The 20,211-nt window shown below is 39.6% G+C and overlaps 1 protein-coding gene across 1 annotated transcript in view; it reads left to right on the plus strand.

Moving 5' to 3' along the window:
* PHLPP2 (PH domain and leucine rich repeat protein phosphatase 2) overlaps positions 1 to 20,211 on the plus strand; it is a 65,455-nt gene that overhangs the window by 9,715 nt on the left and 35,529 nt on the right. Inside the window, exons 2-3 of the mRNA XM_060131432.1 lie at positions 1,002 to 1,135; positions 14,562 to 14,752. Coding sequence (XP_059987415.1) covers positions 1,002 to 1,135; positions 14,562 to 14,752 — 325 coding nt within the window. The remainder of the gene's footprint in view (positions 1 to 1,001; positions 1,136 to 14,561; positions 14,753 to 20,211) is intronic.

Genomic DNA, 20,211 nt, shown 5'->3' on the forward strand with positions numbered 1-20,211 from the left:
TGGCAGAAGTGAGACTCAAACCCAGGCAGTCTGACTTTTGGAGCTCATGCTCTTAGCTGGTGTATTTATGACTCTTTGCTTTCTGATAAAAGAATTGTAAATGAGCTGCCTTAAGTCTGTGTGATTTTAAAATATGCAGTGTCACCAGAAGCCACAAGTGATTACTAACATTCTGGTTTTACCTAGCTTTCAGTCAGAACCATGTAATCTAATGACTTCTGGGGAATTACTGGGCAGTTCATTCCTAGTTTTTATGGAAAAATCATCTGTGAAGCCAGAGGAAATATATAGGATATAGTCAGCAACCCAAAGTCTCCATTTATAATTGTGTTGCAGCTTATGTGAAATCAGTTATGGCCAGGTACAATCTTTTATATCTCATAATTTCAATTCGATGCCTTTAAGTTTGAAGCGGAGGTTCTCAAAGGGCCCTCTGGGGGTCTCTGAGACTTTTTGAAGAGGTGCATGAGGTCAAAACTGTTTCATAATAATGAGGTATTAATTTCTTTTTCACTTTCAGTCTTGTAAGTATACAGTGGAGTTTTCTAGAGGCTACATATCTGAGAATCTAGCTGTCTTCTATTAAACCAGCTGTTAAAGAGATTTATAAAATATAAAATAATGCAAGTCTTCTCACTAAATTTATTTTATTCTGAAAATATAGTTTTCAAAAAATATTTGTTAACATGTAATGTGTTTATTGTTGTTATTTTAAAATGAATAACTAAATATTTAGAAATTCTTAAGTTTAGTTTCTCATTCAGTAAATGTCAATAGATATACCCCGTGTAAACAAAAGCTCTTTGGGGGCCTCAAAAACCATAGAGGGATCCCAAGACCAAAAACTTTGAGCACCACTTGTTTAGATTAGTTGTATCATGTGATATTAGAGAAAATCTTGATATAGAAGTAAAAATCTAGAGCATATTAAAAGATTTTAAAAATCAAATGAAGTGTGTTTATTACTTAACAAATATTTTTCTTTTGAATTGTATAAGCAGGAGACTGGAACCTACTGAACGACCTCTTCAGATTGTTTATGATTACTTGTCCAGGCTGGGGTTTGATGACCCTGTGCGCATACAGGAGGAGGCGGCAAATCCTGACCTTGGCTGTATGCTTCGATTTTATGGTGGTAAGGATTTATCATGGCTGTGTGTATACATTAATGACTTTTAATTGATTATTTGTACCTCTGTCTGTCTTCAGCCTTTTAAAAAGATTTTATCCAAAGCCATTTTTAAGCCAATTTACTAATGTAGTTAGAAAACAACAGCAAAAACAGCCTACCCTTTTTATTTTTGCTCTTTTTGTTCTGGTGTTTTGCTGACTTACAGAATTGTTACGTACTTTTGCCAGCATCTTGATCAAATCATAGCTTTAGTATCAGTTATATTTTCAAGTTCTTTATAAAGTCCATGAACTTCTGGATAGTTCGAGAATGTTGCAAAGTAGGTGGTTATTATCATATATGACTTAACATTTGATGAACACATCAGACGTGTATATTGTTGAATTTCGTAAGCTTTAAATCTTGGGTATTTTGCATGCTCTTCTCTTTTGGTGCATTTTTTCCCTATTGACTATTTTTCATCTGATCAGTTTAGTCATAAAGTTAGCCTTAAGGAAGTCAGAATATTTCTGAATATTACTCTCCAAATACACATCAATAACTAGTAATACTACTGAGTACCATTTTTTGAGTGCTTACTGTGTGCTTTTATGCTTGTGAATTACCCAGTTTACTCAGTATAGCCACCTTATGCTCTAGGAACTGTTGTCTCATTTTACAGAGACAGAGAAGTTAACTTGTTCAAGGTCATACAGCTAGTAAATAACAGAGCTATTTAACACCTAACAGTTTTGAGTTAATATGACCCATTTTTCAAACAGTTGAACTAGTAACTAAGTTATTAGTGTATGTAGGCATAACCATTTACTAAGATTTCCTGCTCTCATTCCTCAAATTATTGATTTAATCTGAACTCTTGTGACACATGTCACAAGCCAGTTTTATTAAATGCACTTCACAAAAGATTTTATTTATAATTTTTCACCACAACAATATTTTCTGACATGTCCCTTAAAAGTTGGTTTCATTTTATTTTATTTCCATTCATTTCTCTCCTTTGTTAGTTCATGGAGGGAGAATAGTTGCTAGGTTGATGTTAAATCTGAGGAAAATCTTTTAAGACTAATTTGAGGAACACAACCGATCTATTACTGTAAAGCTTGGTTAAAAAATAATAATAAATCTTGGATAGTAACATGCTCTTTATATGTGGTTGCACATAAGTTCTTCACTCCATGTTTTCATTCTGGGATGAAAGTTGAGCCTTGAGATGCTGGCGAGCTCCTTTATAACCAGTGAGATTGCATTTGAAGTCAGTTATAACACAACAGTTGGCATGATTGCATTAATTTATTAATAACACCTGATAAATTGTAGCATGCCTAGGATCTTAATATTCCCTTAAGAGGATATTTCCAGTAAAGTCAAAAAGAGTACCAGTTTGGGGGGCTTCCCTGGTGGCACAGTGGTTAAGAATCCACCTGCCAGTGCAGGGGACACGGTCCAGGAAGATCCCACATGCCACGGAGCAGCTAAGTCCGTGCGCTGCAACTACTGAGGCTGCGCTCTAGAGCCCGTGAGCCACAACTGCTGCAGCCCACATGCCTAGAGCCTGTGCTCCACAACGAGAGAAGCCACCGCAAGGAGAAGCCTGCACACCGCAAGGAAGAGTAGCCCCCGCTCGCGCAACTAGAGAAAGCCCATGTGCAGCAGCAAAGCCCAACGTAGCCAAAAATAAATAAATTAAAAAAGAGTACCAGTTCCTAGTACTTACTATATTTGCGGGGGCGGGGGGGAGTCATTAACAGAGAACATTTCCAAAAGTGAGCTCTTTTAATTTAGAGAAGCTAGTATAATTTGAGTGAGAAAATTACATTTGAGAAAGAGGTTTTTAAAGCTAGTTACTTTTGAAAATAGGCAATATATGTATATGGCACCAGAAATAAAAGGTTAAAAAAAGTATGTATGTGGTGTAGGTAGATAGATAGATAAGGATATTTTCTGTTGGCTGTGTAACAAATTGCCTCAAAATTTAGTGACTTAGGACTTCCCTGGTGGCGCAGTGGTTAAGAATCCACCTGCCAATGCAGGGGACGCGGGTTTGACCCCTGGTCTGGGAAGATCCCACATGTTGCGGAGCGGCTAAGCCCGTGCACCACAACTACTGAGACTGTGCTCTAGAGTCCGTGAGCCACGACTACTGAGCCCACATGCTGCAGCTACTGAAGCCCATGCGCCTAGAGCCCATGCTTCGCAACAAGAGAAGCCACCTCAGTGAGAAGCCCATGCACCGCAACGAAGAGTAGGCCCTGCTTGCTGCAACTAGAGAAAGCCCACGCACAGCAGTGGAGACCCAATTCAGCCAAAAAATAAATAAAAATTAAAAAAAAAATTTAGTGACTTAAAATGATATTAAATATTTATTTTTTAATTTATTTTTATTTTTTGGCCGCACCATGTGCAGCGTGTGGGCTCTTAGTTCTCTGACCAGGGATCAAACCCACACCCCCTGCAGTGGTAGCACAGAGTCTTAACCTCTGGACTGCCAAGGAAGTCCTGATATTATATCATACAGTTTCTATGGGTCAGAAATCTAGGAGGAATTAGCTGGATGGTTTTGTGTTGAGTCTCAGTGAGATAGTACTCATTATATTGGCTGAAGCTGCAGTCATCTGAAGGCTTGAGTGGGGCTGGAAGATTCACTTCTAACATGGCTCACTCATGTGGCTGTTGGTAGAAGGCCCCAGTTTCTCACCAGTTTTTGGCAGGAGATCTCAGTTGCTCGCTATGTGAACCCTTCTCTAGGGCTGCTTAAGTGTCTTCACGATGTAGCAGCTAGCTGCCCCCAGTGATGAGAAACACACACATGCACATGAGTGCATGCATGCATGTGCACACAAACACATAACACACACACATACATACACACAACACACAGGCTTCAGTGTTTTTTATGACCTAGCCTCATAAGTCACCATTGTTTTCACCACTTTCTATTAGAATTGAGTCACCAAATACAGCCCACACTATATAGAGAAGGGAAATAGCCCTCACCTTTTTTTTTTTAGGCCTCTCCTTTTGAAGAGAGGAGTTGTAAAGAATTTGAAGTATTCTTTTTGAAGCAAATAGCTTAGCAATCAGCTTTCAGTATTTCTTGCATAGAGTCTTTGGTGTGTTAGCTTAGCATATACTGTTAATGAGGCCAGGGTCAGAGGGCCTAAGTTCAAACCAGTGTTTTGCTTTGTTTGCTGGATATGAAACGTCTCCGGTACTCCAGGGGCCATTGTGCAAATGCTAGTTATCAGTCTTGCTGGGGGCGGTGCTGGGGGAAACGGAGTGGAGTGACTCAGTACAGATTCATGATATAAAAGCCTTGAAATAACATGTAACTAAAGATGAGTGGGTAGCATGATCAGTCACAGAGATTAAGAGAGCCCATTAATCAACTCCTTATTATGTAAGAGGAAGTGGCATCTAGAAGGTGTGATTTGCTAGTGATGTTGTAGTTCTGGGGTTGAATAGCTCAGGTAGCATAGCACCCAGCCTGAGCATTTCTTTCTGTTTGGTATTCTCTGTACACGTTGTTTGAGACAGTTTCATCCAAGGAACATAAACACAAACAAAAGAAACCAGATACAAAAGAATTGCATATATAGTATGTTTCCATTCATTTAAAGTTCGAAAACAGGCAAAACTCAGCCGTATTGTTTAGAGGTGTGTGACAGTACCACTCTCTGTCCATCCAAAGCTGCTCTTTCCTTCCTCCGTAATAAGACTTAGAGGTGGGCACATGACTGCCCAGCTACATCTCATTTCTCAGTCTTTTGTGCAGTTTGGTGTGCACCTGTGACAAAACTTTCTAAAGTGGTATGGAGTGGAATTGTGTGCCGCTTTTATACCTGGTTCCTAAAGCCTCCCGTGCATACTTCTTGCTCTTTTCCTCTTCTGTAGGGTAGGAAGGCAGTCATCAAGAGCAATATTGAAGTCATGTGTTGAAAATGGCAGAGCCACCATCAACTGGAGTTTCTCGACAGAGTTGACCCCTGGGAACCCAGACTGCCCACCCTAGCAGAGAATTACATTTATCTTGTGTTTGGGCCAGTATATTCTTTTTGTTACAGTAGTTAAAAATTGCTGTAACTGATACATGAGTAGCAAAAACATAAAGAAAACAAGGAAATTATTATTATAAAAGTGAAGAGAATGGCTGACCTCTGGGGTAGAGGGAGGAAGTGATTCCTACAAGTAGAATTTTTGAGTTAATACAAGTATATACCGATAGTGGTTATCTATTAAGCAGTGATATATAATGTGATAATTATGATGTAATAATCAACTTGGTATATACCTGTTGAGAATTTTCTAACTTTTATTCCTATCTAATGTGTATTTGCAGAAATATATTTTGTTTACATAAATGCTGTCATTTGGTGTTAGTCTTCATGCTTTTTTTCTCCCAACAGTGTTTTGAAGGTCTTTTCTTAACTATCTTCTATATGCATTTCTATATGTTGCATACTATTGGATGTCATGTATGTATTGTAGTTTATATAACAATTTCCCTAGTGATGGACTATTACAAATAGCACTGTAGTAAAATTGCATCTTTGTGCACCTGTGTTTCTTTTTTTTAATGATGTAATTGGAATTTTTATTTTATTTATTTTTAAAAATTTATTTATTTTTGACTGCATAGGGTCTTCGTTGCTGTGCACGGGCTTTCTCTAGTTGCGGTGAGCAGGGGCTACTCTTTGTTGCAGTGTGCAGGCTTCTCATTGCAGTGCCTTCTCTTGTTGTGGAGCATGGGCTCTAGGCGCACGGGCTCCAGTAGTTGTGGCTCACGGGCTCAGTCATTGTGGCTTGCAGGCTCTAGAGCACAGCCTCAGTAGTTGTGGCGCACGGGCTTTGTTGCTCCACGGCATGTGGGATCTTCCCAGACCAGGGCTCGAACCCATGTCCCCTGCATTGGCAGGCGGATTCTTAACTACTGCACCACCAGGGAAGTCCCTGCACCTATGTTTCTTCAGAGTAAATCTCTAAACGTGAAGTTATTGGGTCATAGGATATTTATTCACATTTAAAATACTAATAGTTACTACTGCAAAACGAATGTATATCCCATCAGTATATCAGAGTACCCCTTTGCTCACAATATCACCTTTTAATATTATTAGCATTTAAAACTTTTACTAATCTAATGGACTAAATGTTGGTCTCGTTGTTTTGATTTTGTTTTCCTGATTACTAGTATGGTTGAATATTGTGTCATATTTACATTGATCTTTAAGTTTTCTTCTTTGAATTAACCCTTGATATTTCTGTTGTTTATCCTTTTTCATATTGATCAGAAGGACATTTTTTTTTTTTTTTTTTGCGGTACGCGGGCCTCTCACCGTTGTGTCCTCTCCCATTGCGGAGCACAGGCTCCAGGCACACAGGCTCAGCGGCCATGGCTCACGGGCCTAGCCGCTCTGCGGCATGTGGGATCTTCCCGGACCAGGGCACGAACCCGTGTCCCCTGCGTCGGCAGGTGGACTCTCAACCACTGCGCTACCAGGGAAGCCCCAGAAGGACTTTTGTATATATTCTGAATATACATCCTCTGTATACTGTATTTGTGACACATTTTTTTTCCAACCTGTAACTTGTTTTGTAGTTTTGCGTATTGTTTTTTATTGTGCAGAAGTTTTATTTAATCAGATTTAGTCAGTCTTTTCCTTTAATACCTTTACGTTCCTTCCCTATCCTAGGAAATAAACATACTCTATATTTTCTTCTAGTACTTTTATATTTTTAGAATGTGATATGAGGTAGGGATCTAACTTTACTTTTTTCTCTGTTGATAGCCAGTTGTCCCAACAATACTTATGAAATAGCTCATCCTTTTCCTGCTGATTTGAAGCATCACCTTTATTATTATTAAGTTCCTATACAGGCGGGGGTCTGTTTTTGGATACTGTCCTATTACATTGATGTCTTTGTCTTATGCTAATACCAATGCTATTTTTAATATACCTATATGATAGATTCTGATAGTCGATAAGGAAGTTCCCATTCACTTTTCTTCTCTGAAAAATCAGGGATATCTCTAGAATCAAATCTTTCTGAAGATGTAGTATTTGGGTTGGTTCTTTAAAAATCGACAGAATTTCAGTAATCAGAAAGGAAAAGGAGGACAGAGGTGGGGTATTAGGAATTTCAGTGCATGTTCTGTGAATCATACACACAGATAATTTGAGTCCAGATTGTTTTGGGCCTTGAGTGCAATATCAGGAGTTTAGCCTTCATTTGGCAGATGGTAGCAGAAGTGATGGGATCCAAGTGAGTCTGAGAAAGATGAATCTGGCACCAGAGTGAATAATAATTCAGGCGTGAATTAGTAGGGATCTGAACTAGGGAATGGGAAGGAATCATTCGTATAGAGACTTTTTGAAGGAATAGTCAGTAAGTGTTGATGGTTGATTGAAAAAAGGAGTTGAGGAAGAGAACCTAAGAGGCAAAGCTGGCTCTGAGGTTTTGAGGCTGGGTGGCTTCGGGAGACTGACAGGACTTGAGCTGTGAGAAGGATCTGGTTTGCAGGGATGGTGATGAATTGGTTTCAGGCATTTTTTTTTTTTTTTTTTTTTTGCGGTACGCGGGCCTCTCACTGTTGTGGCCTCTCCGGTTGCGGAGCACAGGCTCCGGACGCGCAGGCTCAGCGGCCATGGCTCACCGGCCCAGCCGCTCCGCGGCATGTGGGATCTTCCCGGACTGGGGCACGAACCCATGTCCCCTGCATCGGCAGGTGGACTCTCAACTACTGTGCCACCAGGGAAGCCCCAGGCATGTTTAATTGTAAGTGGTGGTAGACATCCAGTTGGAGATGTCTGGCAGTAGTTGGAAGTGTGAAACTAGGAGCTTTGGAAATACAAATCTGGGAGTCAGGTACATGGGAGTGTTAAATCCGTGGAAGTTGTTAAGATTATCTTGAAAATAATAAATATAGGAAAAGAAGGAGGCTTAAGGCAGAACTTTCATTATAACAACTAGCATTTGTTTTATACCCTTACTATGTGCTGAGCATGTACTGAGGTGCTGAGCACTCTATGTACCTTTTCTCATTTAATCCTTACAACCGTGTAGGTAGATGTTATTACTCTGGAGAGGTCTTAACGGGTTCTAAATCTCTTCTTTTTTTTTAATTAATTAATTAATTTATTTTTGGCTGAGTTGGGTCTTTGTTGCTGCCCGCAGGCTTTCTCTAGTTGTGGCAAGCTGGGGCTACTCTTTGTTGCAGTGCACAGGCTTGTCACTGCGGTGGCTTCTCTTGTTGCGGAGCACGGGCTTCTTTAGTTGTGGCTCACGGGCTCTGGAGTGCAGGCTCGGTAGTTGTGCCGCACGGGCTTAGTTGCTCCGCGGCATGTGGGATCTTCCCGGACCAGGGCTCGAACCCGTGTCCCCTGCATTGGCAGGCGGATTCTTAACCACTGTGCCACCAGGGAAACCCTAAATCTCATCTTCTTAACCTCTAAGGTACTCTACCATATAGTTGATGGAGAAACAGTTTAGAAGAATAAGAGGGATCCATAAAATGTGAGAACTGGGAAAGACTAGGGATCATCTAATCCAACTCCTTGGTCTTAAACTTGGGAAACTAAGGCCTAAAAATATGGAACTTGTTCAGGGTCACAAAACCAGATTGTGGGATTGCTTAGCCACCACTGCTTCACAAGATTTTCTACTGAAATACTTCAAATCAGAGTGTGTTCTTGTGTTGGGTGGGGGTGGGGTGGCTATTGCGAGTTTGAAATTTGTTTTGAGGTTTCCTGTTTTACTCTTTAAATGTAAGTAAATGTTTCATTTTTACCCCAAAATATATCAGCCAGTATTTATTTATTTGTTTAACTTTTTATTTTGAACTAGCTTTAGATTTTCAGAGCAGTTGGAATGATAGAGCTCCTGCACACACAGTGCACACACAGTCACTTGAGCCGTTGTTCCCGTATAAATAGTGCTTCATCTTTCTCATGCTTCTTTAAAAATTTTTCCTTTGTCTTTAATTTTCAGCAGTTTGATTATGAGGTGTCTGGGCTTGAATTTCGTTGAGTTTAGCCTGCCTGGGGTTCACCAGTGCTCCAGGTATTCTGTTCAGGTTTTATAGGTGAATTCAGTGGGAGAGACAGGGTACAGTGGGCTTTCTCTGTCTAACTCAGAACCAGAACCTTAATGGCATCTTTTGATGAAAAGAAGTATTTCATTTTGATATAGTCCAATTTAACAGTCTTTCCCTTTATTCTTTTCTAGAAGCTATATTGCTTTGCCTTTCAGATTATATTCACAATCTGTCTGTGTGACTTCATTTTTTATTGTCTGTTTTGAGTTATCATCATGAGCTCATGGGCTTATTTATATTTGTTTCAATTCATTTGCAGCTATTTTTCTTTCTGATGCTCAATTTGTCCCATCTCAGCTAGGGGGAGCTCTTTCAGGTTGCTTTCTATGTCCTTCCAACATGACCCAACTACTGTCTTTGATAGCATTCTAGATTTTCCATTAAGTTCTTGATCTTTTCATCATCTGACTCACACCAGGAATAGATTATTTTTCTAAGGACTGGTTCATTTTAATGAAAAATGGTATTTAGAGACTATCCTATGGGCAATAGACGTATTCATTGCTACAGGGTTGTCCTTGATGCTTTGTTTTCGAAGCTCTTTTTTTTAATTATAAAAGCAATCCATTTTCTTTATAGAACATTTCAAAGTGTAAATGTATAGGGAAATTAAAATTATCCCTGATTTTCCACTTAGAACCTTGGCTTTCGAGATTATAAGTCTGTTTTTTAATTAGAACTCTTAGACATTCCAAACGTTTATTAGAACTTCCTCATTCTGTTTTTTACCACTTTCAGAAGATCAGAGACTTGAGGCACTCTGAATATCTAGCAAACCCTCCATAAATAATAATAAACAGCATGTTATTTCATGTATAAATAACTTATCCTCCCCAAATTGAATGTTCCTTTCTGAGAGTGGTGATGGATAGATTTAGATGGATAGATTAAATATAAAGAAATAAGGCCAAGGAAAGAGAGACTCAAAGAATTGTACATCCATTGATTTAACATCTGTTTCATGTAAACTTCAAAAGAGACTATTAGACAATTTGGAAGCATGAGAAGCTATAATGAAGTCCCATTTTTATTTGATGTAGCTAACTTTGTAATATATCATGCTGTTAACCAGGATGGGAAATATAAGTGCAATAGCAAGTTTGGGAAAAATGATGAGATTAAAAAAACCCCAGCTTCATTGAGATATAATTCACATACCATAAAATTCACTCTTTAAAAGTGTACAATTCAGTGCTTTTTAGTATATTCAGAGAGTTGTGCAACCATCACCACTATCCAATTTTAGAACATGTTTATCACTGTAAAATGAGACCCCCATATCTGTTAGCAGCCATTCCTTATTTCCCACTCCCACAACACCTGGCAACCATGAATCCACTTTCTGTCTATATAGATTTGCCTATTCTGAACAATTGATACAAATGGAATCATACATACTTGGCTTTCTGTGGCTGGCTTCTTGGACTCAGCATAGTGTTTTAAGGTTCATCCATTTTGTAGCATGTATCAGTACTTAATTTCTTTTCATGACTGAATAATATTCCATTGTATGCATATACCACATTCTATTTATCCACTCATCAGTTGATGGACATTTGTGTTGTTTCCTCTTTTTGGCTATTATGAATAATGCTACTGTGAACATTCATGTACAAGTTTTTGTGTGGACATATGTTTTTAGTTCCCTTGGATGTAGATGTAGGAGTAGAATTGCTGGATTATATGGTGACACTGTGTTTAAGCTTTAAGGAACTGTCAGACTGATTTCCAAAGTGATCGCACCATTTCATAACCCCCCAACCATGAAGGGTTCTAATTTCTTTACATTCCCGCCAACACTTGTTATTGTTTGTCTTTTTTGATTATAGTCATCCTAGTGGGTGTGAACTGGTATCTCGTAGTTTTCATTTACATTTATCTAATAACTAATGAGGTTGAGCATCTTTTCATGTGCTTGTCGGTCTTTTGTATATCTTCTTTGGGGAAATACCTGTTCAATTCCTTTGCCCAGTTTTTAATGGGAATATTTGTCTTTTTATTGCTGAATTGTAATAGTTCTTTATTTTGGATACAAGTCTCTTATTAGGTATATGATTTGCAAATATTCTCTCCTGTTTTGTGAGTCTTCTTTTCACTTTCTTGATGGTGTCTGTTGAAGCACACAGCCTTTTATTTTCAAAGTCCAGTTTATCTGTATTTTCTTTTTCGTCACTTGTGCTTTTTATGTCAATATCTAAGAAACCATTGCCTATTCTAAATTTACAAGATTTATTCCTATCTTTTCTTTTAAAGTTTTATAGTTTTATTTCTTACATTTAGGTCTATAATCCATTTTGAATTAATTTTTGTATATGGTGTGAGGTTAGGGATTCAACTTCTTTCTTTAGCATGTGGATATCCAGAATTCCCAGCACCATTTGTTGACAAGACTACTCCTTCCCCATTGAATTATCTTGGCACCCTTGTCAAAAATGAGTTGTCCATAAAGTAGGGTTTTTTTGGTGAACTCTCTATTCTGTTGCTTTATGTCTATCCTTATATCAGAACTGCACTTTATATGCCAGCTCCTTACTTTGTAGTACGTCTTGAAATTGGGAAATATGAGTCCTCCAATTTTGTTTTTCTTTTTCAAGATTGTTTTGAGTTGAAAAGCCTGTTTTCAACTGTTCAAGCTGTTCTGAGTCCATTGCATTCTATGGGAATTTTTGGATCAGTTTGTCAGTTTCTGTCATGAAGTTATCTAGAATTTTGATAGGGATTGCATTAAATCTGTAAATCAATTTGGGGGGTTTTGCCATCTTAACAATATTAAGTCTTTCAACCCAGGGACACTGGCTGTCTTTCCATTCATTTATGTCTTTTATAATTTCTTACAACTATGTTTTATAGTTTCAGTATACAAGTTTTATAGTATTTTCATTTTATTCTTTTTCATGCTATTATAAATGCAATTGATTTCTTAATTTCACTTTTGAATTGTTTATTTCTAGTGCATAGAAATACAGCTGATGTTTTAAAAATCTTGTATCCTGCAACCTGTCTGAACTCATTTGTTAGTTATAATAGTGTTTTTTTGGTGTGGCTTACCTAGGAAGGTAATTTTCTATATACAAGATCATATTATTTTCAAATAGAGATAGTTTTACTTTCTTTTCATTCTGATACTGGTTTTGTATCTGTAAAATTTTATTTTATTTTTTTGTTGAAGTATAGTTGATTTACAATGTTTCAGGTTTACAGTAAAGTGATTCAGTTTTATGTGTGTGTGTGTGTGTGTGTGTGTGTGTGTGTGTGTGTATTCTTTTTGAGATACTTATTTTGGTGGTGGTGGGGTGCCGTGCCACGTGGCTTGTGGGATCTCAGTTCCTTGACCAGGGAGTGAACCCTGTGGCCATGGCAGTGAAAGAGCCAAATCCTAACCACTAGACCACCAGGGAACTCCCCTCAGGTACTTTTCCACTACAGATTCTTATAAGATATTGAATATAGTTCCCTTTTCTATACAGTAGGTCCTTGTTGTTTATCTATTTTATATACAGTGGTCTGATCTGTTAACCCCAAATTCCAAATTTATCCCCCCCTGCCCTTTTCCCCTTTGGCAACCATAAGTTTGTCTTCTATGTCTATGAGTCTATGAATCTGTAAATTTGAGGTGAATGGGGACATCTGTTGGACATGTCTAGCAGGCAGTTGGATATATGAGATCAGAACTAAGGGAAGATTGGGGCAGGAGATAGAAATCTGAAAGCCCTTATCAACATATGAATAGTGTAGTTTTTGGGAAGTGGAAGCCAGATTGAAGTAAATTGAGTAAATAAAAGGTGAGGTAACAGAGATAGCTAATATAGAAGCACAAATGAGAAGAAAAGAGCCTCAAAAAGTTAAACTTATAGTTTCTTAAAATATGGTTTGTGGGCCATCTGCATTTAAATTACTTGGGATACTTGTTAAAAATACATTTTCCTATGTTCCATCCCAGACCCTCTGAATTAGACTCTCTGTGGATAGGTCTTGGTGTTCTGCATTTTAAACTAATTCTTAGATCTCTTGGGCACATAGGAATTAGAGAATCCCTCAACTAAAGGAATTCTGTTGAGAATGAAGGAATGGGAGAAAACTTGAGTGCTTTTGTAGCTTTGATAGAAACAATAGGGAGGGTGGAGTTGAAGAGTGAGAAGAATGAAGAACCAAACTCCCCAAGGAAGGTGGAATTTAGAAAAGAGGTGAAAGGATTGGCCTAGAATAGAAGGAGAAATGACTCTTCCATACATCTGGTGTTAACATACAGAGTTTTAAAAGCTTTGAAGTAAGCTAGCCCATTTCTTCATTTTTTTATATGGGAAAAACATAGTTAATAGGGCAAAGCAATGCTCAGGGTTCCATAATCAATTATGTAATAATACTGAGTACAACCCAGTTTTCTCAGTTCCCCGTTTATTGGTGTTTGCACAGCCTCGTACTGTTGCTGATCCTGTTCATTTCTGTGTAGAGTTACTGTCTGTTTCTAGTAGTGCTTTAACCAAGAACATCTCTTCTGTCATAATGCTCTGTTTTGTTCACTATACCTCAGTCATATATGAAGATTTCTAAAGGGTGGCAAAAAATAGAGAAGCTCTTGCATGCATGTATTGCTTCTGCCACCAGGATTGGGATCGTTGACTGAAATATCAGCCGAAAGCTTTTCTTCACAAAGAGCAGCAGTACCCTAAACCGTCCCCGTTCCCTAACCCTAAACCTAACCCCAACCCTAACCCTAACCCTAACCCTTAGGGGGTTCTGTGTACAGAACTAGTTGTGTACAGAACTAGTTGTTCATTTCTTCATTCTAGAATAGACTAAGCACAATAGTGGCTGTCACTTATTCCATACTTGTTTTGTATCTAAAACTATGCTTAGTATTTTACATTCATTATCTTAGTTTTTTACAAGAACCATCTGAAGGTAGATAGTATTAAGATCCAAACTCTATAAATGAGGAAAGTCAAGGTCAGTGAGATTATCTAGTTCAATGAAACAAAGTGAGTGGCAGAACCAAGATTCAAACTCAGGTTTGAGTGTCTGACTCCCAAGTCCATGATCTTAACCACTCTGTCATTCTGTCTTTCTTTGTGTACATGGGACTGTTGGAAGAAGGATTAACAATGGCATCCAAAATAACATGTTGTTCTCTAGACCACAATTTGTAGTGCTCCCATTATGTAACTTAGGGATGGACAACATTTTAAGACTGAGAGCTTATTTTGTAATACTTATATTGCTTGGTTACTTAAATCTATATTAGGGTTGCTGAATGTTAACGTGTAATACTTTCTTTTTCCCTTTCATTATTTTTATGCTACTTTAATGGTGGCTTTTGAAGTACTCTTTTCTTTTCAGAAAAACCATGCCAGATGGATCATCTGGATCGAATCCTTCTGTCTGGCATCTATAATGTACGAAAGGGAAAGACCCAGCTGCATAAGTGGGCTGAACGCCTGGTTGTTCTCTGTGGCACCTGCCTCATCGTTTCCTCAGTGAAGGATTGTCAGACTGGAAAGATGCACATTTTGCCTCTGGTTGGGGGAAAGGTAAGACTCACAAAGATGAATTATTCTTCCTCTAATCATCTTAATTTAAAAAATATCACATATGCTTTTCAGAGCTTTTTCCACATCTTTTCAAATAAACCATTTTTCCACATCTTTTCAAATAATATGAGCATTATTAAAGATTACGTCACAAAGTTTTTGTGTTCTTAGTTTTAAACAAAACCACTCAGGCTAATTTAAGCATAAAACAAGTTCATGTACATCACGGACTCCCTGGGAGGTCCAAAGACTATCCATGCCCCAAATTTTGCTGCAGGACCCGTCTGTTGGAGAAACCCCTGCGTCCACTGCTAGGCACTAAATGCTCTCTCATTGGTACCACCAAGAGTAGACAGAGGATGCTGCCACTAGAAGCTGCCTTTGTAAACTAGAAGTAGCTGTTAGCATCCCCTCCAAAATAGATTCTTTCCTGTTTCTCTTTTTCCCCTGTTAGACTGAAATTCAGAGTCTGGAGTGGTCATAAGCTCCTACCCAGCAGCCAGAGAAACCTGCCATTTCTTGCATCTGTACTAGAGAATTCCCCATCATAGGAAAGGCAGTTCCAAGTCTGGAAAACAGATAATGTTTATAGGAAGTTATACATAATTTTATTTCCTTTATGTTGAATCTTGAAGATCATAAAACAATCTGAATTGAAGAGAACTTCCAGACAAAATGACTTTGTGAATCATGCTTTGAGATAGCCAGTTTGATCCAGATACACAGCAATATAGATAAAATACATATATTTAAAAAATAAACATATGAAAGGACATAGCTGGACTTAGGAATGTGGAATAGAAATGTAAGTGGTGAGGGCCTACTGGGCTCTGGGTCTGAAAGGTGGTAGCCTAGGGGTTTAGCTCCTATAAGTATCTGGGTCTAAAAGTACTCTGGTTATGATGGGGGACCTGGCCCAAGCTTATTGCTGGAAGCTAGGAAATGAGTGGTATTCTTTGTTCCTGATAGAAAGCTGGAAAAAAACAAAAACCCAAACAAAAAACTTCTGTAAACCACTGACTGGAACCAAGGCTTGTTCCTGGCTGTGGTTCTAAACAAATGCGTGGACCCAGTTGTATGCCCTGTGACTAGGAAATGAACAAGCCCCACCTGGCCTAATAAATGAATGTGTGTCACTCCAGTATCATCCGTGGAACAGGAACCCACTACTACCAGTATGAGACCTGGTTCTATTCTTGGGGGCTGAAGGATAGTGAAGAAAGTAAGTGAAATTTCTCCAAAGGGAGAAGGTGAGTGAGGACAAGGTTGGAGGATTGGCGGAGAGGAAGTGGGAAACAGAGCAAGCAAGAAAGAAAAACAAACCTCCCATTTATGTAATTCTTGTCCGTTCTCTCTCTTCCCTCACTAATAGAATAGAATTGTGTTCAGGGTGGTGATGTGACCAAGATCAAAAACTCCCCAGCCTCCCTTGTAGCTAGTGGTGGCTAATAAATATAAACAGAAGTTTGAAGGTGGAACTTTTGGGAAAGGCCTTTAAAGTGGGAGAGACGTGGATGGCTTGACCCTTTGCCCTGCGTTTCCTTCGTTTATGGAACATAGTCTCTTGGTATTGGAGATGGAGCAGTCATATGGTGGCTGGAAACTGCAGGCATTTGCTGAGTGTGGCCTTCTGGAAAGCAGGAGGCGCCTGGGCCCCTGGTGGCAGGGCAGAGCTGCTGTAGCACTCCTGGACTGATGCTATGTTTTTAAGCCACTACTTCACAGCTGAATGTAATGAACCAACGAACGTACTGAAGAATTTCACAGATAAAACGTATAAGAGAGCCCATAAGGGAGGGTCCAGTATACATCTAATAGCAGTTCCAGAGAGGAGAGTAAAGGAGAATGGATAAGCAATATCTGAAGAAATAACGGTTGAGATTTTTCTAGAAATAAAGACAGACATGAGTGTTCAGATTGAAAAGACACTGAGTACTGAACAGGATAAATAAAAATAAGTTGGCACGTAGACACATTGCAGAACATGAAGGAGCAAATCACAGAAGCTTCCAGAAAGAAAAGATTACCTGCAAAGAATTGACATGCTGACAACAGCTTTCTTTTCATCAACAATATGTGTAGAAGACTATTTGCAAAATTGCTGAGAGAAAATAAATGTCAACCTGTAGGCTATATACAGCTGAATTACTTTACAAAAGTCAAGGCAAAATAGAACATTTTCAGACATATAAAGACTAATGAGGGAGTTCCCTGGCGGTCCAGTGGTTAGGACTGGGTGCTTTCACTGCCGCGGTGCAGTCAAAAAAAGAAAAAAAGACTGGTACTTCCCTGGTGGCGCAGTAGTTAAGAATCCGCCTGCCAATGCAGAGGACACAGGTTCAAGCCCTGGTCTGGGAAGATCCCACATGCCGTAGAGCAACTAAGCCCGTGCGCCACAACTGCTGAAGCCCGCGCACCTAGAGCCCATGCTCCGCAACAAGAGAAGCCACTGCAGTGAGAAGCCTGCGCACCAGAACGAAGAGTAGCCCCCGCTCACTGCAACTAAGGAAAGCCCGTGTGCAGCAACGAAGGCCCAATGCAGCCAAAAATAAATAAAATAGTGGACATGAATTTCATTTAAAAAAATTAAAAAACAGCACCCCTCCAAAAAACAAAAAAAAAAGAAGAAATAAAACAACAAAGGAAAGTAAATTCAAAGGGAAGGCATGAGATAAATAGATGATGAGCACAGACACTGACAAAATATGGTAGTAAATTTAATATTGATTGTAAAAACGTTTAAAATTTTTAATATTTTAAATATAAATTTAAACAACTAAAGCTCAAACTATCCTGAACAGTATTCAAGGTGTGGTGGTGTGTTCAGTAAGGAAAGTGTGATGCAGTTTTGGGATAAGTGATTTATGAGTATAACTTGGAAGTTTCCAGCTGACTCACCAAGATTCAGTAGCTATGACATACTAAAGTGAGATGTCAGACAAAGATGTAAGTGGTTCCATAACTATAAAAAGACTTCATCCTCATCAAAGCTAGGGTTGTTGAAAAGAGCTGTGGTGCAGTGAATCCCTGCCACCACCCCAAATGGTACTGAGGGAGGTTTCTGCCTCTTTCCTCAAGCCTAGTGAAAGAGGTTTCAAAAGGAGCCAAGAGAGCCTGATATGGGTCCGCTGCAGTAAGGGGGACATAGTGCGTTGGTGTCCTGCCTTCTAACCAGGAAGTCTTGAGGACGAAAGATAAGCTGCCGGCTGCTTTGGTGATAGAGCAAAGCGCCTAACTCATGTGTTGGGGTCACTTTGTACTCTGGGTTTGTTAGTGTGTGACCCAGATGGGTTGAGAGAGAGCAGGAGCCATTGGGTAGGTGGGTGGATTCTCTTAGAATATGTCCAGTGGGGCCACCTGGAGGGGCAAACAGACTTCACTGGAGGGTGGGCTGTCAGTGGACCACCAGATTCCTTCAGGTCTGAGGAGGGAGTGGTCACCTGCTAGAATAGCATGCATTAGCCTGGTCAAGGGATCTGTACATGAGAAGCCATCATTGGTTGGATTGGGGGGGGCCGGGTATCCAAAGAACCCTCAAAAGGACCCTACTGAGGAAGATCATCCCCTTTAAAATCTGGTAGGCCCAGAGCGTGCGAAGTCAGGTTATGACTGTACTAGTCTAGTAAGAACCTTTGGGCTTGCGTCTTCCCTGTCCTTCCTCCTGCCCCACTTCAGTGATGGAGGGAGTCAGAAATGGCTTCTATCCCAGCACCTAGTAAGTAAGGGGGGAGGTGAGTCCAAAAAGTAGGCCAAGGTACCCCTTGCAGGCAGGCAGCTACCTCCAGTGTGCCGCAGTGGTGGGGAAAGGGTTGGAGCAATCTTACCCTTGAAGTGGAAACTTTGGCTTTTATCATGTGGGCTGCAGACTCTCCTGTTCTGAAACAGGCATGCATTCTTGCATTACCGGGACTCGTACTGACTGTTGCTAAGCTGGGAATGCTCCTTCCCCAGGAGGTTTCCACACCTTGCTCCTGAATAAAATAAAAGACTTGTGGGGTCTTTGCTCACATGTTCCCTCCTCAGTGAGTCCTTCCTTGACTGTCCTATTCATAACTCAGATCACCTACCCTGTTCCCCTCCAAGCCTGTACCCTGCTTTATTTTTCTTCATGTTACTCATTCTGTATTTTAGCATATTATGCTATATCATGTCACCATTATTTATTTATTTATTTATTTATTTGTGGCTGCATTGGGTCTTCGTTGCTGTGCGCGGGCTTTCTCTAGTTGTGGTGGCTTCTCTTGTTGTGGAGCACAGGCTCTAGGTGCGTGGCACACGGGCTCAGCAGTTGTGGCTTGCGGGCTCTAGAGCTCAGGCTCAGTAGTTGTGGTGCATGGGCTTAGTTGCTCCACAACATGTGGGATCTTCCTGGACCAGGGCTCGAACCTGTGTCCCTTGCACTGGCAGGCGGATTCTTAACCACTGTGCCACCAGGGAAGCTTTCATGTCACCATTTTGATATATAAACTCCATTGAGGGCAGAGGGTTTGTTAATTTTTTCCCCTGTTATGTCCCCAGCACCCACAATACTAAAAAGTATTCATTCAGCAGATAATTATCAAACTGAGATTGTTTTGTGATTTAAAGAGTAATAAATAAATTTACTTATGGCTATGCCCTATGAATCCTACTCCTTCAACATATCTGTTAAATAAGTATTCCTTTGTTTTTTTCTTTTTTTTTTTGGCCACACTGTGCGGCATGCGGGATCTTAGTTCCCTGACCAGGGATCGAACCCATGACCCCCTGGAGTGGAAGAAGCGTGGAGTCTTAACCACTGGACCACTAGGGAATTCCCCCTTTGGTTTTTTTTTTTAAACAGCTTTATGAGACAGAATTCATATAGTGTACAATTAATCCATTTAAAGTGTACAATTCAGTGACTTTTAGTATATTCACAGAGTTGTACAACTGTCACCATAATCGATTTTAGAATACTTTCATGGCCCTTTGAAAAGAAACCCTGCACTACTTAGCCGTCATCTCCCCATTCCTTCTCCAGCCCCAGGCACCCATTAATCTACTTTCTGTCTCTATAGATTTACTGATTCTGGACATTTCATATAAATGGAATCATATAATATATGGTTCTTTGTGACTGACTTCCTTCTCTTAATATAACGTTTTCAAGGTTCATGCATGTTTTAGTGTGTATCAATATTTTATTCCCATTTACGTCTGAGTAGTATTCCATTGTATGGATGTACTACATTTTGTTTATACATTTACCTGTTGATGAGCATTGAGGGTATTTCCACTTTTTGACTATTATGAATAATGCTGCTAATAATTCACATACAAATTTTTGTGTGGATGCGTCTTTTCTTGGGTATATACCAGGAATGGAATTGCTGCGTCGCATGGTTGCTTTTGAGGAACTGCCAGGCTGTTTTCCAAAGTGGCTGCACCATTTTACATTCCCACAGCAGTGTATGAGGGTTCCAGTTTCTCTGTATGCT

This window comes from Lagenorhynchus albirostris, chromosome 19, assembly GCF_949774975.1.
Source record: "Lagenorhynchus albirostris chromosome 19, mLagAlb1.1, whole genome shotgun sequence".
NCBI classification, from domain to species: domain Eukaryota; kingdom Metazoa; phylum Chordata; class Mammalia; order Artiodactyla; family Delphinidae; genus Lagenorhynchus; species Lagenorhynchus albirostris.